Source organism: Pristis pectinata, chromosome 2 (assembly GCF_009764475.1).
Source record: "Pristis pectinata isolate sPriPec2 chromosome 2, sPriPec2.1.pri, whole genome shotgun sequence".
NCBI classification, from domain to species: domain Eukaryota; kingdom Metazoa; phylum Chordata; class Chondrichthyes; order Rhinopristiformes; family Pristidae; genus Pristis; species Pristis pectinata.
The window spans coordinates 17,558,141-17,574,941 of NC_067406.1; the positions used below are offsets into that span (position 1 = coordinate 17,558,141).

General features: G+C 45.5%; 1 protein-coding gene across 5 annotated transcripts in view; it reads left to right on the forward strand.

The window, feature by feature from the left end:
- Nucleotides 1-13,760, forward strand: part of rnf24 (ring finger protein 24) — a 137,952-nt gene extending 124,192 nt beyond the window's left edge. For all 5 annotated transcript variants that reach the window (XM_052032455.1, XM_052032437.1, XM_052032464.1 and 2 more), the window contains 2 exons: nucleotides 9,941-10,020; nucleotides 12,412-13,760. In XM_052032455.1, the coding sequence (XP_051888415.1) occupies nucleotides 9,941-10,020; nucleotides 12,412-12,523 (192 nt within the window). In that variant the 3' untranslated portion in view covers nucleotides 12,524-13,760. The remainder of the gene's footprint in view (nucleotides 1-9,940; nucleotides 10,021-12,411) is intronic.
- Nucleotides 13,761-16,801: the final 3,041 nt, after the last annotated feature.

Sequence of the window (16,801 nt, forward strand, 5' to 3'; positions counted from 1 at the left end):
AGTCTGCACTGACCATCACCAACCCATTTACATTAATCCTACGTTAATCCCATTTTTAATTTTTCCCACATTCTCATCAACTTGCCCCATTCTATCGCTTAGGGGCAATTTACACGGGCCAATTACCCTACCAGCCTGCACATCTTTGGGATATGGGTGGAAACCAGAGCACCCAGAGGAAATCCATGCAGTCACAAGACGAATGTGCAAGCTCCGCACATACAGAAGCTGAGATCAGGATTGAACCCGGATCTCTGGCGCTATGGAGCAGCTGCTCTAGTGGCAGCACCATTGTGCCACCCTTCAATATACCAGACCCTCAGAGAAGGAATGACCTCAGTCCCAAATGTACAGCCCCTTTTCCTGAGATTGTGCACCCTAATTCTAGACTGTCAGCCAAGACAAACAATCTGGTTGGGTAGAAGGCACGGCCTCTGGGCTTAAACTGATCTAATTAAAATAAAATATTTGTAGAAACCCAGCCTGCCACCTGCCCCTGGTCAGATTCACTGCCTGCCCAGTAAGTGGTTAGGTGATTTTCACAGCAACAGAGCCCAGCTGAGGACCTGCAGGCATTTGTAGACAGAGGGCTCCCAGATCAATGAGGTGTAAATGACAGATAGGTCCTGGAAACTCCTTCCTGGCATTAGAGGGACAGAGCTGGAACTAAGGAAGCCCAGGGGCTGCTTGATGGGTCTGGGCAGGGAGAAAACACAATGAGTCTTCCTAGCCCTTAGGGAGATCAGACAGAAAGTTAAAGGCATCAAGAGGTATGGAGAGACCTATGTCGTTGGTACCAACATGTTCCACAACTTCTGGCTGTTCTCCCTCCCATTCAAGAATACTGTGGACCTGATCAGAAACATCCCGGACCCTGGCACCTGGGAGGCAAAAAACCATCCGGGTTTCATGCTCACTGCCACAGAACCTCCTATCTGTTTCCCTGACTATCAAGTCCCCTATCACTACTGCCCTCCTCTTCTCCTCCCTTCCCTTCTGAGCAGCAGGACTATAGGCAGATGTCAAGGCTTTAGAGAGGGTGCAGAGGAGGTTTACTAGGATGATGCCTGGATAAGAGGTCATGTGCTATCTGGAGAGACTAGACAAACTTGGGCTCTTCTCTGGAGCGGCGGAGGCTGAGGGGTGATCTGTTGGAGGTGTATAAAATTATGGGAGGCATAGATGGGGTGGACAAGCAATATCTTTTTCCCATTATTGAGCAATCCAATACCAGAGGGCATGTATTTAAGGTGAGAGGGTGTAGGTACAGAACAGACGTGAGAGGTAAGTTTTTACTGAGAAAGTGGTGGATGCCTGGAATGCGCTGCCTGATAGGGTAGTGGAGGCAAATTCACTGGGGGCTTTCAAGAAGGGCTTGGATGGGCACATGAATGAGAGGAAAATAGAGGGATATGGGCATTCTGTAGGCAGGAGGGAGTAGCTATGTCAGCACAACATTGTGGGCTGAAGGGCCTGTTCTGTGCTGTACTGTTCTATGTTCTATATACCCATCATCCCTTGGGAGAAAATGTTACCTCTTGGGTGTCTATTAAATCTCTCCCCTCTCACCTTAAACCTATGCCCTCTAGTTCTCGATTCGCCAACCCTGGGAAAAAGATTGTGTGCATTTACCCTATCTATAACCCTCATGATTATATACACCTCTATATGGTCACCCCTCAGTCTCCTCTGCTCCAAGAAATAAAGTCTTAGCCTGTTCAACCTCTTCCTATAACTCAGTCCCTTGAATCCTAGCAACATCTTCAAAAATCTCCTATGCACTCTTTCTAACTTAACGACATCTTTCCTACAGCAGGGCAACCAAAACTGAACACAATATTCCAAATGCAGCCTCACCAACGTCTTGTACAACTTCAACATAACATCCCAACTTTTATACTCAATGCCCTATTTGATGAAGTCTAGCTAGCTAAAAGCCTTCTTCACCACCCTGTCTACCTGTGATGTCACTTTCCTAGGTCCCTCTGTTCTCCAACATTCCCCAGGGCCCTACCATTCACAGTGAAAATCCGACCCTGATTCGCCTTCCCAAAATGCAACACCTCTTACTTACCTGAATTAAACTCCATTTGCCATTCCTCAGCCCACTTACCCATCTGGTCAAGATCCCATGGTAATTCTTGATAATCATTTTCACTATCTATGACACCATCTATTTTAGATTCATAGCGAGCTTGGGCTTTTCTCTTTGGAGAGAGGGAGGATGAGAGGTGACTTGATAGAGGTGTACAAGATGATAAGAGGCATAGATCGAGTGGACAGTCAAAGACTTTTTCCCAGGATGACAATAGCTAACACGAGGGGACATAATTTTAAGGTGATTGGAGGAAGGTATAAGGGGGAAGTTAGGGGTAAGTTTGTTACAGAGAGAGTAGTGGGTGCATGGAATGCACTGCTGGTAGAGAGAACAGGGGATAACATGTTGCAATGGAGCATCAGCTGTGATTGTATTGAATGGTGCAGCAGGCTCTAAGCAGACTGAGTGCTCTATCCCTGCTCTTTTACTTTGCTGTGTTTCTATATTTGAAACAAAAGGAAAAAATGCCAGAAACATTCAGCAGGTCAGGCAGCATCTGTGCAGAGAGAAACAGAGTCAAAGTTTCAGCGTAGTGACCCTTCATCAGAAATGGAACAGTGAAAAGACAAGCATGTTTTAAGTTGTTGGAAGTGGGGAGGGACAGGAAGGGAATGTCTATGAGAGAGTGCACACCAATTTGACACAGCAATGTAGTTTCCTTCAGTGTCGCCAGTGAGAGAGCGAAAAAAAAGGCTAAATGGTTCTGAAATAAAAGAGAGTGTTGGAAATACACAACAGGACAGGCAGCACCTTTGGAGGAGAGGAAAACCAAGGTAATGTTACAGGTAGATGACTCTACATCACAAACTGGAATGGCTGGTCATCTGAAATTATTGAATTCGGTATTGAATCCCGAGAACCACAATGTCTCCAGGCAGAAGATGAGGTGCTGTGCCTCAAGATTACATTGGGCAGAGCCACCTCTTATTTAAACTTGGCTTGGCCTGTACCATCCAGTCAGTTCCTTCAATGGAGCCTCTGCCGCTGAGTTTGAAGTTAATGTTGCATCACTAATAGCCTCCTAATAGCCTGGTATATCTCAAGTCTTGAATCTGTGTATTTTTTAATGGGACCCCCATTCTAAAGGAGGGGGCTGAAGGTGGCATTTCAATTTACTAGTTTACAGCCGCTCACCCGACCCTTTCTTGCACCTCAGTGCAGGTGTGAGAGGGTTAAACCAATGCAGGTGAACATCATGGTGGGTGACATCCATGCCGATGTGTTTGAGCTGAACCAGGTCCTGATTTATGGAGAAAAGATGTTTTTGTCTTGACTTCAAAAACAATTCTTCCCTTCAGTTGAGGATTGATGAACTTCCCCCAAATGGAATTAAGTTCTGCTCAATCCTGAACTGAACTGGGGGAGGGCAGGACTGTGGCAGAGATGGAAAGACATTGATGGATACTGAAAGTCTGAATAATTAATGCTAATGCACAATTGAGACTGAGAAGCTAACTGGGAAAGATGCTGCTAAGTTCAGACACTATCCTTGCCCGGAACACCATGCAGAACTTCTCTGGGCATGGACGGATGTAATCCACATGGAGGGCAGGGACATTCCCACATCACCCAGCCGTCAGGAAGTTTTGAACGATGAGCCCACACAAGTAACCTAGTCAAGCAAGCAGTCGTCTAATCCAGACAGCAAGTCTTTCTGGTTTTTCACATCCATGGTGAGCAGGAGGTGGGGCCGGTCTGACTTAATTTCACTCCTGACTGAGTGCAATGGGGCAGCTGCTCTGAAATGTTGAGGCAATGACCCAGTGTTCTTCACCAGGCATTCCTAGGAAGTCACCCAACTGGATTAAAGCCAAAACAGATTTATTCCTTAATGTTTCCCAGAATAATTCTTCTTGGCATTTAAATAAATCGAATCTCCTTCAAAAGTTGTGTTATATAGCTTTTGTTTTTCTGTGAACCCTCTCAGAAAATAGCAGGCCCTCTCAAGCGATGAAGAACATGCTGCCCGTGCCCACACTTTTTCAGCCAGTTGTCTGTCCAGTTCTCCCTTGCTTTCTCAGGCGTTCTCTTCTGTGTGTAACATAGTTCAATCAAAACCCTTCACTTGCCATCCTCTCAGCTAAAGTTATTGCACCTCACCTTGTAAATTAGGATTTCATTGGTATTGATATTGGTTTATTATTGTCACATGTACCAAAATACACTGAAAAGCTTTTGTTTGCATGCCATCCAGACGATCGTTCCATACATAATTACCTCGAGGCAGAAAAAAGGAAAACATAATGCAGAATATAGTGTTATAGTTACAGAGAAAGTGCAGTGCAAGTAGACAAATAAAATTGCTAGGGCCACAATGAGGTAGACTAGGTGATCAAGAGTTCACCTTTTAGCTTAGGAAAGGTCCATTTTTACCTGCAGATACACAATGCCTCAATCAAACTTCCCCCAAGGTTCTCTTCAGTAAATGTTTTCTCAGTTCCTACAGCTTCTCCTGACAGTTTAAGTGGCCTTGACTAGACCCACCTCTAATACCAGGAACTCCATTCTGTGATATAAAGACCAGTTCTGGTTAGTAAGTTTGCAGATGACGCTAAAATAGGTGGTAGACAGTGAAGGTGGTTATCAGGATTTACAGAGGGATCTTGATCAGCTGGGTAAGTGGGCCGAGGAGTGGCAAATGGAGTTTAATTCAGATGTATGAGGTGTTGCATTTTGGGAAGAAGAATGAGGGTAGAACTTCCACAGTGAACGGTAGGGCCCTGGGAAGTATTGTAGAACAGAGGGACCTAGGAGTACAAGTGTGTGGTTCCCTGAAAGTGACGTCGCAGGTAGGCAGAGTGATGAAGGAGGCTTTTGGTATGCTGGGCATTTAGAAGTTGGGATGTTATGTTGAAGTTGTACAAGGCATTTGGAATACTGTGTTCAGTTTTGGTCACCCTGCTATAGGAAAGATGCCATTGTTGGAAAGAGTGCAGAGGAGATTTATGAGGATGTTGTCGGGACTCGAGGGACTGAGTTATGGAGAGAGATGAGCAGGTTAGGACTTTATTCATTGGAGCGTAGGAGAATGAGGGGTGATCTTATGGAGATGTATAAAATCATGAGGGGCATAGATGGGGTAAATACAGTCAGTCTTTTTCCCAGGGTTGGGGAATCAAGAACTCGGGGGCATAGATTTAAGGTGAGAGAGGAGAGGTTTAATAGGAACCTGAGGGGCAACATTTTCACCCAGACACTGATCAGTATATGGAATGAGCTGCCAGACGAAGTGGTTGAGGCAGGTACATTAACAACACTTAAAAGGCACTTGGACAGGTACAGGGATGGGAAAGGTTTCGAGGAATGTGGGTCAAATGTGGGCAAACAGGACTAGCTTAGGTGGGGATCTTGATCGGCATGGACCAGTTGGGTTGAAGGGCCTGTTTCCATACAGTATGACTTTATGACTCTAGTGTACATGAGTCCTGGGTCAAGGTGCTGATTCATTGCTTGTGCAGTGTCACATTGAGGATAATTTTGACTTGATTTATTTGTGTTCATGTTCTACTCAGCCTGATATTGGCATCTGGAGAATAAATTGCCTATCCATTCCTCTCACCAATCAGGAGAAAGAGATAAAATGTATGAATTTTACAGTTCGCAATTTATTAAAGCAACTGGCATTGTCTAAAAGGAATGGGCAACAGATTTGTATCATCATCTTGAGCAGTGGCATTCAAGATCTTGGTTAGATCCAGTCCCTGGTTTTGGGAGCTGACCCCTGAGTCTTCCGTTCCCTCTTTGTCGACTTCTCAAATGTCTCTGTTCTTACGTGCTGTGTGTCTTTGGGTGCCATGCCTTCTTTAAGCCTTATCTCTGCTTTCATTTCCATGTCTACTTCAGACATGATAGGGATGGTTTAAATTCTTTGGTAGTTGATGCACATTCTATTGGAGTGGTGATAGTTTAAATGACCTGCCCACAGCTGTGACACAAGATCTTCTTACATTTGTCTAAGTCTTCGTTATTATGTGTGGCCTCAACACCATGCTGTTCTGCAGTCTTGGCTCTCTGCTGTTAGCAAGTTTGCTTTGAAGTTTATGCTCATGACCTTGTAACAAGGCATGAGGCAGGTAAACAGTCCATCGCAATGCTGTTATTGAAGGATCATGAACCCTTCAATCCTTCCTCCATTATTCCCTTTCACCTCTATCCTTCTGAGTTCACCCTCCGCACAAGACTTCATCAAGCAATCACTACATTAAAAAGGTTCTTGCATTCCTGTAGGACCTTTTGTAACCTTAGAACATGCAAAAGCACTGAATGGCCAATGAAATTCTTCTGGATGTAGTCATCGTTTTAAAGTAGCTAAACTGTGCAGAGCAGTGTCCCATGAGCAAAGTGATAATGACAAAAACATAGAATTCTTACAACACAGATAAAGGCCACTCAACCCTTTGTGTTTGTTCTAGTCCAGAAAGAGTTAACCAGCCTAATCCCATCTTCCAGCAATTGGGACGTAGATGCACCACCCTCTCTGAAGTGTGTTCCAGATTTTAATCATACTCTGAGTGAAAAAGCTCGTCCTCAAATCCCCTCTAAATCTCCTACGCCTTACGTTAAACCTATGCCTCTGCTGACAGGAAAGGTTTCTCACTGTCTCCCTATATACATCCCCCATAATTTTGTGTACTCAATCAGGTCTCCCTCTCAGCCTTCTCCACTGCAAGGAAAACAAACGCAGCCTCCCTAGTCTCTTTTCAAAGTTGAAACACTCCATCCCAGGCAGCATCCTGGTGAATCTGCTCTACACCCTCCCCAGTGGAACCACGTCCTTCCTATGGTGTGCTGACCAGAACTGCACATGGTATCCAGCTGTGGCGTAACTAACGTTTAATACAGTTGTACCATAACCTCCTCCTAAGCCCCAGATAACAAAGGCAAGTATCGCCTATGCCTTCTTCACCACCTCATCTGCTGTGCTGCTGCCTTCAGGGATTCCAGGACATGTGAACCGAAGTCCCTATGCTCCTCAGTACTTGCTGGAGCCCTGTCATTTGTTGTGTATATCTCAAGCTTATTAGTTCTCCCAAAATATATCATCTCACATTTTTCAGGATTGAGTTCCAACTGCCTTTTCTCTTCCCATCCTATTAATTCATCGCCTAAGACTACACTCTTCATTATCCGCAACACCACCAATTATCATCTGCCAATTTAGTAATCATGCTTCCTAGATTCACATCCAGAACATTTAGGGAGGCGGTAAGGAGATGCTTGTGGTAAATGTTTACCATCCAGAAGACTGTTGTAGTTAGTGACAAGGGCACAATAATTATAGTTAAATAGTGTGCATGAACTTAAAACAGGGAAAGCCCCTGAATGCATGACAATGTTTTCTCTCTCTGCATGGGGTGGAGAACAAGTAGAGCGTCAACTCCATGGCAACGCTGTTGTTTCCAGCTCTTCAGTTCTGGTTACCAAATCACAAGACATTGTGAAGGGTCACAGAGATGAGGTGAGGTCAAAAACCTCAAGGAAAATCCAGGCTTTTCAGCCTTGAAATGAGGGAGTAACGGAGTAGCTTTTAGGAAACATTAGTTACTGACTAATGTCAGGTATAGTCTCCCAAGAAGGATGGTAGAAACAACAGGTGGAGTGTAATCTAAGGGACAGGTTAACACTGCCCTTGAAGAGTGATTAGAACCGTCTGCCTTTGCTCTTTTATACGGATACCTCATCACAGTTACCTGGAATACCCTGCTTATAATTTTCAAACAAATAGAATTGGGATGTATCCTTTCAAGACCAGTCTCCATACCGGTCCTTACTAGCTCGTAGGTCAGACAGCAGGACTGCAGTGGACTCATTGCACACCTCCCTTGTTTATGTCCTCCATGAAGTGCTCAGCTTCAACATCCCATCACCCCCTCACCTCGCCGTCTCAATAAGCCACAAGAAGCCTTCTTGATTTGCTGCAAACTATCAAGGCAAAATTTCCAGTGAATTAAACATGGTTGAGTGGGGAGGGGCTGGTGAGGAGATAATGTTTCATATTTGTTGTTAAGTTGAAGGGGCAGCACGCTGTATCGTTGGTGTGCTCTGTCTGGTATGTGGAACAATTTATTTCAATTCTTCAGACGGACATGTTAGCTCCAAAAATATAGTTCAATTGGGAATGTGTTGTCTGCCCAGCATCCCTCTGTGGAATGGAACATACGCAATGGATTTAAACAGTGGACATTTAATCACCTGTCAATCTCACAATGTGATCTGAGTGAAGAACAAAGACTGATTATGTGAACTATGGATCTGACAGTAATCACTCCATCCACACCAGGTTGTGACCTCCTTGAAGAGAAGGCTGTAAGGTACAGCTTTCAATCTGTATTTTCCAGCACTCTGGGAAGATTGTAATAGGGCTCTGAATCAGAATCAGATTTATTATCACTGACTTATATGACGTGAAATTTGCTGTTTTGCAGCAGTGGTACAGTGGAAAGACATAAAAATTACTATAAATTACAAAGATAAGTAAGTAGTGCAAAAAAAGAATAACAAGGTAGAGTTCATGGGTTCGTGGACCTTTCAGAAGTCTGATGGCGATGGGGAAGAAGCTGTTTCTAAATCATTGAGTGTCTTCAGGCTCTTGTACCTCCTCCCCAATGGTAGTAACGAGAAGGATGTCAAGAGCCCAATTATTGTTTCTTTCTCCTTGCATTTAGACAAATATCCAACTTAACTGGACGCTTAGCCAACCACAGCCCAGATGGGGAGCTCGAGTGGATGCTTGGAGCCAGGATTGCAAAGGACTGACCACTGCAGCTGACAGATTATCACCTCCCCACCCAGCATGAGTTATATCTTCAGCTGCACAGCTCCACACTAGCACTCTCCTCTAACTGCTCTGCCCAACCCCACCAGCCTAGCCCATACCCCTCCCTAACACTTTTATTACAGAATCATGGAATTGTCACTGCACTGGAAGAGGCCATTTACCCTAAAATGTCTATTGTGTGTGGGTGCATGTAGTGGAGATCTGTCTCTTTCCATGAGACACCAATGGAATTTTTTGCAGCACTGTGAAGCAGAGTTGTCAATGTTCTACTTTATGGAACATAGAACAGCACAGCACAGGAACAGGCCCTTCAGCCCACCATGTCTCTGCCGAACACAATGTCAAATTAAACTAAATCTCTTCTACCTGCACATGACCCTCCGGTCCCTGCACATGACCCTCCGGTCCCTGCATATTCATGTGTCTATCTAACAGCCTCTTAAACACCACTATCGTATCTGCCTCCACCACTACCCCTGGCGGCCCGTTCCAGGCACTGATTATTATTTGGAATTCCCTGAGTTAGCAGATTAGTTATTGGGCGCTTGATTAGGTTTTCAGGGGTGACCTCTCCCCTTAGAGAAGTGGAGAAGGAAAGGGAGCAGGGATATTTTGGCATTACCCCAGTTGGGTGAACATCTCACCAACATCTGGTGGAACAACGGGCATGGGTAATACCGGGAGGTAAATACTACAGTAATTTCTCAGACCAGCTGTGGCCAAATCTCAACATATGCCATGGTAACATACCCATTATGATAACAGTATCTGCAGGTTTTGTATGTTTAAATATTTCAAGTTAAAAATTTGTCCTCAGTTTGGGAAAAGTGGGGAATAATTAACCTCCGAGCGTAATGTATCAATCATTAGTCCCACCAGCATCAAGATTAGTTCCCTTGAGAACAGTGCAAACCTTGACCATGGGATGGAATAATTGAGCTCTCATTTCACAAATCCAGTCTAATGCCTTTACAGATCAGCCTAATTCAGTTGCCTTTCTTTTAATTTCCATTTGTGCTTCTTTCAAATAACTACGGATTTTGTCACTGTGTTTTGTCTGACAGATTTGCGCAGTCTGCTTGGAGGAGTTTAAGTCAAAGGATGAGCTGGGGATCTGCCCATGCAAGCATGCGTTTCACAGAAAGTGAGTGCTATGGAGGTTGTGAAGCGAGGTGTGACCGTATGCATCTTGCAGGGGATTTAACAATTACAGCAAGCAACCAGTTTTGACAGCTGAATGCTGTGCACGTTTCCCTGGAGACACTAAACAGAAATCCAGAACAAGCCTGATCAGAGAAAGAACATAAAATTACCTTTAATTCTTCTTAGGCAGTCCCTTGGGGTCAAGGATGAATTGCTTCTGCTCCACTTCAGTTCTGAGCTGGCTGATCAGCCCTGTGCATGATCTGCAGAATCCACCTCAGGCAGGGCAGATGTTGTTTGAGGGGACTGATGGGTGGGTAATTCAGGGTGTTATGCAAGGCTTTAGTTGCCCTGTCGCAGAGACTCAAGGCGCTCAGTGCTTTCCCAGATGCTGCTCTCCATTTGAGCAATCACAAGCCAGGGATTCCCATGAATCTCTGAAGAGGTTACATTCTTTCAGGGAGATTTGAAGCATTTTCCATGTCCTCCTGGAAATATCGACTTCAAAGGGGATTGTAGAGTTGAAGATGAGGAGGCAGTGGGAAACTGATTATTTTCTTCAAAGTAATTTGCATTTTTTAAATACTTTTAATTGCAGTGCAACCTCGATAAAGCATGCATGTCAGGAGATAACCTTAACCCTCGCGTTATAGGTTACTTGTGTTTTAAGTGAAACTAATATGTACCTAATTTGAGGGACATGATAACACCCACAGTTCATCCGAAACAAGGCACATTCTATTGGAGATTGCACTCTATTTATCATTGTTCATAGGTGTTTTTTTTGTGAACTAATTTTAATGCTTAATGTGCAAAAAGAATGCCTACATTTTGATACACTTCCAGTGCCTCTGTCAGAAACATTTAAAAACCATTTAAAAATCCATCTCAGTTTTATAGCTGCCAATGATAGGATATGCTTAAACACATTGCTGCAGGAACTCAGCAGGTCAGGCAGCATCTATGGAGGGAAATAAATAGTCAACGTTTCAGTGAAGGGTCTCAACCCAAAACGTCGACTGTTTATTTCTCTCCACAGACGCTGCCTGACCTGCTGAGTTCCTCCAGCAATGTGTGTGTGTTGCTCCAGATTCCAGCATCTGCAGAATCTCTTGTGTCAAAGATAGGATAGGGTTTTGCCAGCTGTCGAAGCTTTTAGGGGTGTTTTGGGGGCAAGACTCTCTCAGTGTGCTGCTCAGGCCTCTGCATTCTGGGACACTTCAGATAAAATTTCTTTATTAGTCACATGTACATCGAAACACACAGTGAAATGCATCTTTTGCATAGAGTGTTCTGGGGGCAGCCCGCAAGTGTCACCATGCTTCCAGAGCCAACATAGCATGCCCACAACCTCCTAACCCATACGCCTTTGGAATGTGGGAGGAAACTGGAGCACCCAGAGGAAACCCACGCAGACACAGAGAGAACGTACAAACTCCTTACAGACAGCGGCTGGAATTGAACCCAGGTCACTGGCGCTGTAATAGCATTATGCTAACTGCTACACTACCGTGCCTGCCCGACCCACTATATCAACAAAGTAGGCCCTCCAGCATGTAAGTATCTAGATGAGCACTGAATCACCAAGGCATAGAAGGGTACAGACCAACTGCTGGTAAATGGGGCTGGTGTAAATGGACGTTTTATGGTCAAAGGGCCTGTTTCTGTAGACACAAGAGACTGCAGATGCTGGAATCTGGAGCGTAGAACAAAGGGCAGGAGGAACCGCATGGATGATAAACAGGAGGAGGACATTTAGTATAAATCAGCATCAAGATCGGCACAGCATCGTGGGCCGAATGGCCTGCCAGTGCTGTTCTATGTTCTATGAACTCAGCGGGTTGAGCAGCATCTGTGGGGGAAAGGAATTGTGGACTCAGGTTGACATGGGGCCTATTTCTGTGATGTATGGTGCTATCATTTTATATCTAGACCAGATATATGGGCATGGGGTTCCAGGGATGGCAGTTCCACATCAGCAAACCCTGCCCTGCTCATGGAGACACAAGAGAGAGCAGATGCTGGAATCTGGAGCAACACACAAGATGCTGGAGGAACTCAGCGTGTCAAGCAACATCTGGAAAAGGATAGTCAACGTTTCGAGCCCTGATCCTTCATCTGTCCATTTCCCTCCATAGATGCTGCCTGACCCTCTGAGTTCCTCCAGCTTCTTGAATGTTTGCTCCTGCCCTATTCAAGTTGGGTAGAGCACAAGGGGGCCAGGGAATACTCCTTTCCTTCTAACCAGCTTGTACTGAACCTGAGAGAACCTGCAACTCACTTTGGGCCAAAATGGAGAAAATCTTGTACTGTGGACCTTTGGGGGAGCACATTGTGGCCGAGAAGTTGTAGCTGGCGTGTTTCCCTGTAAATCTGTTTTTCTTCCCGACAGGTGCCTGATCAAGTGGCTGGAGGTGAGGAAGGTTTGTCCACTCTGCAACACGCCCGTCCTCCAAAATGACCAAGAGAACGGAACCATGAGTGGGACGGACAATCTTGTGTAACCAACCCCCACACAACCCCCACACACCGCTGAGCAACACACGAGAAGGGTTTACTCTTTTTTTTGTAATTACCATTGTTTTTTTTTCGTTTCTATTTCTGTGTGTGTGATGGAGCTGATCCGCAAGACAGTAATCCAACGAGGGCTGTGTCTGCCTGAAAGAGCATCTGATCAGCAGTCACCCAGTGTTGGGGTGCTGGGTATCACGGGGTGTGGACTGGGGGAAACATCATGAGCCAAAGCACTTTTGTCGTTGGATCTGCCAAGAATTGCTGCTGGACCCACCTTAATAATGCAGCGTTCACATTGACCAGCTACTCACAAAGGGGCACTTTACACTGACTTTTCCTCCTCTTGGATGCTGACGTTCACAGGTACAATGGGGCAGAGTTGGAGGTTCTGTGCTGTGAGGGGAATTGTTTTAATTGTAAGTTGCACCATGTTCAGTTGGCTATAAAGCCACGCTGGCATTTTAAAGGAATGGCGGACAAAGGGAACAGATGTGGTCTCTTGAGAAAGTGACTTCACCACGTGTCAAGGGTCTGCGCATCAACCTGAGCCGTCAGCTTGAAACTGCAGCCGGATCCTCAAAAAGAGCAATTCCTCTCCTGTGCCTGATACCATGCACCCATACCCCTCGCCTCACCTGTCTGACCCTTTCCTCCCGAACTAGATCGTGTAAACCATGTGGGAGACGGGGTCGCTGGTGCTTGTGTTTGGGGGGAGGGTCTGGACAGGAAGGTCAAACCCGAATCATATGCTAAACAGGACACATTTAGCTGGAGGACAGGCAACTCCCTAGGACAGGGCTCTCAGTTAGTCATTTTATTTTCCTTTGCTAAAAACAGAACGGATTTTTGTACAATGGACTAATTGTTGCAGGCCTGTCCAGCGCTTTATGAATTCCTCTTGGGGCTGATCCGAGGCTGAAACTTGACTGGAGGCTCCTTTAAACTCGGAGGGTACATGCAGATTGTCAGACTGCACGCTGTCAGTCAGCCGCGGGAGGATCCCTTTGCCTCTCCTACAGATGGAAGGTGGGCGACAGTGAGATTCTGAGCAGACCGGGTTATAATTAGGTTCAAAATGTTATTTATAAGTTTTTTTTAAATAGATGTTAATAATGGAAAGCACAGACGGCGGGGGAGGGGACGAATGCTGGAAAAGGCTGCCAGCACAGGGTGAGATCTCTCTCTTTAGTAACTAAGGTGATTGAGCAGCGTGCAGTAGAGTGGTGAATTCTCCAGAGCCGCTCCGGTGGGGGGGCGGGAGGAAGGAGGGGGGGAGGAGGAGAGAGAGGAGGAGGTGAGGGGGGAGTAGAGAGGGGGAGCAGAGAGGGGGAGGAGGGAGAGTGGGAAGGAAGGGGAGGAGAGAGAGGGGGAGCAGAGGGGGGAGAGAGGAGGGGGTAGATGAGAGAGGAGGGAGGGGAGGAGGCCTCCAAAGATCATTCACTGAACAGCCAATTCCCATGTGCTGACCACTTTCCCCCAGAGCACGGCAGCTTTGCAGAGCCCAGTTCCCACAGAGAACACAAAGGATCTGAGTGCCGAGCTCTCCTGGGGGGCTCAAGAGCATTGCTGGTACAGCCACCTCAAACGTACTTCAACATCATTGATGCCCCCTGCCCCATTTGAGCCACTGGCCTTTAACTAAGATGTTCTTTTCTTAAGTGTGTCAGAGAAATTTGTAACTCAAAATACGCTGTAGCGAAATGTTCCCTTCTTTCCTGCTTCAGGTCTGGTAGTGCACAGTTGCCAGTATTTTCCACCTTGTTAGTTCACGGTTGCACTAAGATTGCAGCCACGTTGTTTGGGACATTTCTTCCCCCGGATTCCAGGTCTCTAGCTGTTGAGCCGATTATTTTCAACTGCCCATCCTGGACGCACAGAATCATTTGCACATTAGAGTGCAGGAGGCAGTTATTGTGCCTGAAAATAGCTCCTTGGTGATCCCCAAGGCGCACTCACCCTGCTCACCACCAACAGCTCTGCAAATTTCTGTCCCACCTGTTCCCCCCTCTGTATCCAGCCTCCCTCGCTGAGAATGGTTTCCAGGTGTAGATGCCATAGTCAAAGTCGAGCTGATGATGATGCCTTTTTAGGTTGACTAACGTCTATGTGCCCACTTACTGGCTGGGTGCTAACCAGTTCAAGGTAGCAAACAGCACAGCTATCAAACTCCTCACTACATTGCTAATCTTTATAGACCCTTTTTCATCCTGGACCCTTAACCGACTCGCTATATCATGTACCTCTGTTTGCCATTCAAGGCCTATCCGATTTTCCAGTGCTATTCCTTGTCCTTGCACTCTGGGAGATGCTGGGGGAAATGTCGTCTGGCACCTGTGGTACCACTCCCCCCCAACCGCAGCTTCAACAGAGGAATCCGGAAGAGCTCCTGCAAAGCTGTTGTCACTTGTCAGCTGCTCAGACTGAGGAACGGCCTCACTGCAGAGGTGAGACCACACCCATGCCCTAGTGTGGGGACTGGACCTCAACAAAGGTCATTGTTATCATTGTCAGTTTTCCCCACACATCAGTCACGGCCTCAGAGTTGTTCAGTGCTTACGAGCATGGAGTTGGAAGGAATAAGAAGTGGGAGATTGTTATTTAAAACTGCCCCATGAGAATAAAATAAAACACTTTCCCTTTTGGTGTACCACCCCACAAATGGGACCTAACCCTGAGCCCCACAGCTTCCTAACGGATGAATTCCCAATCTTTGTTGAGTTCTAAGAGAAACGGGAAGTAGATGGAGACTATAGGAAGATAGGTAGTTGGAATACTCCCATCCTCAGACACCAAGTACATCCTCCCTACAGAGCCATCAGTGGAACATAGTTGACTGGGGTCTAGCAGCCTTTTGCCTTGAGTTGAAACTTGTATGGTGCAAGAAGGGCACAGACTAAGGAACTCCAAAGGGCTTTAAAATAGTGCAGTTGGGTGAAGATGTTAGGACCTCCAGTTATGAAGGAATGATGGGGAAGGTACATCAAGACTGCAACTAAAGTGTGAGGCCTTGTGAAGTCTCCCATGTCAGATTAAGAATAAATACTTCGAAAGGCAGCAAATAGACCTGTGACAAATCAATACATCTCTAACTTGACAACAGTAGCAACAAACAGCATTTTACTTTTACATAAAGTCTGCCACATCAGGTGAAAAATGTCAGTTCCTGAGCAATAACATACATCATGAATACTAATAGAAGCTTGTCCCAACAGTGCAATAGATTGCACAAAGGTTAGAACAAATATGCCAAAGGTTGTGCTTGAACTGAAGGGAAGCATTTGATACAGTGCCATTCTCACGGAGGGCCACTACTCTATCCTGAAATGATGGTAACTCCACTTGGGAAAAAGACCATGAAGCCCCGTGTTGATTAGTTTTTTTTTGAAAGCCTTTCCTTCACAAATATCTGGTGTATTTCTGAGAGATTTAACTGTGCCTGTAGAATGTTATACAGATGATTTTTCATCCAGTGGTCACTGTTTGCTCTCTCCCTCTGTGAATGGATGTTGATGCACTTGAGCCTCTCCTTCATGTCACAGAAATGTTCATTTAAAATGCTGGAGAACTCCAGGGATCTTGTGTGGATGGGAGATGCTAGTTAAGTGACATGGAATAATGTTATATTTACCTGGACCAGGCTATTGGGAATCTGGAGAGCGATAAGACCTACAAACCTCACAAATTACCCAGGTTTCTGAAAGAAAGGCTTTGAATAAAGCTCATCTATAAATGAGGGCACAATGAGTGGGTCACCAACAGCACCTGATCCCAAAATCGAAACCATCACTGCCTTTGTGTTGTCTTCTACACCGAATTTCATCCATCCCAAGTTTGTACAACTGTCACGGGAAGAAATTAAGTGTAAAAGTTTTTCGGGAAACGTATTGATTATTACAGTTGATCAAAATTCCATTGGATTTTCATTGTTGACACAGCCCAGTTGCCAACTGAACTGAATCCTCCGTTCTCGCCTTACTTGAAGTGTCGAGTCATGGGGAAATGTTTTGACATCAGGAATCCACCCTGCGCCCTCGCTCCATCCCCTGACTTTAGCTGTGCCTCCAGCCCCTCCCCAAATATGGCACCAGGCATGAGCTGTCCTTACTGAACATCTTCTGTACCACACTCATTTACCCAGTGAGTAGGCAAGATATGCTTCCTCATTACAGATGGTGTAAATACTTACCACTAATCTTTTAATATACTTACAACATTCGTCTTTGAAAGGTTACCAAAGCTGATTGTGTTACAAAATTTTTTTTTTCATT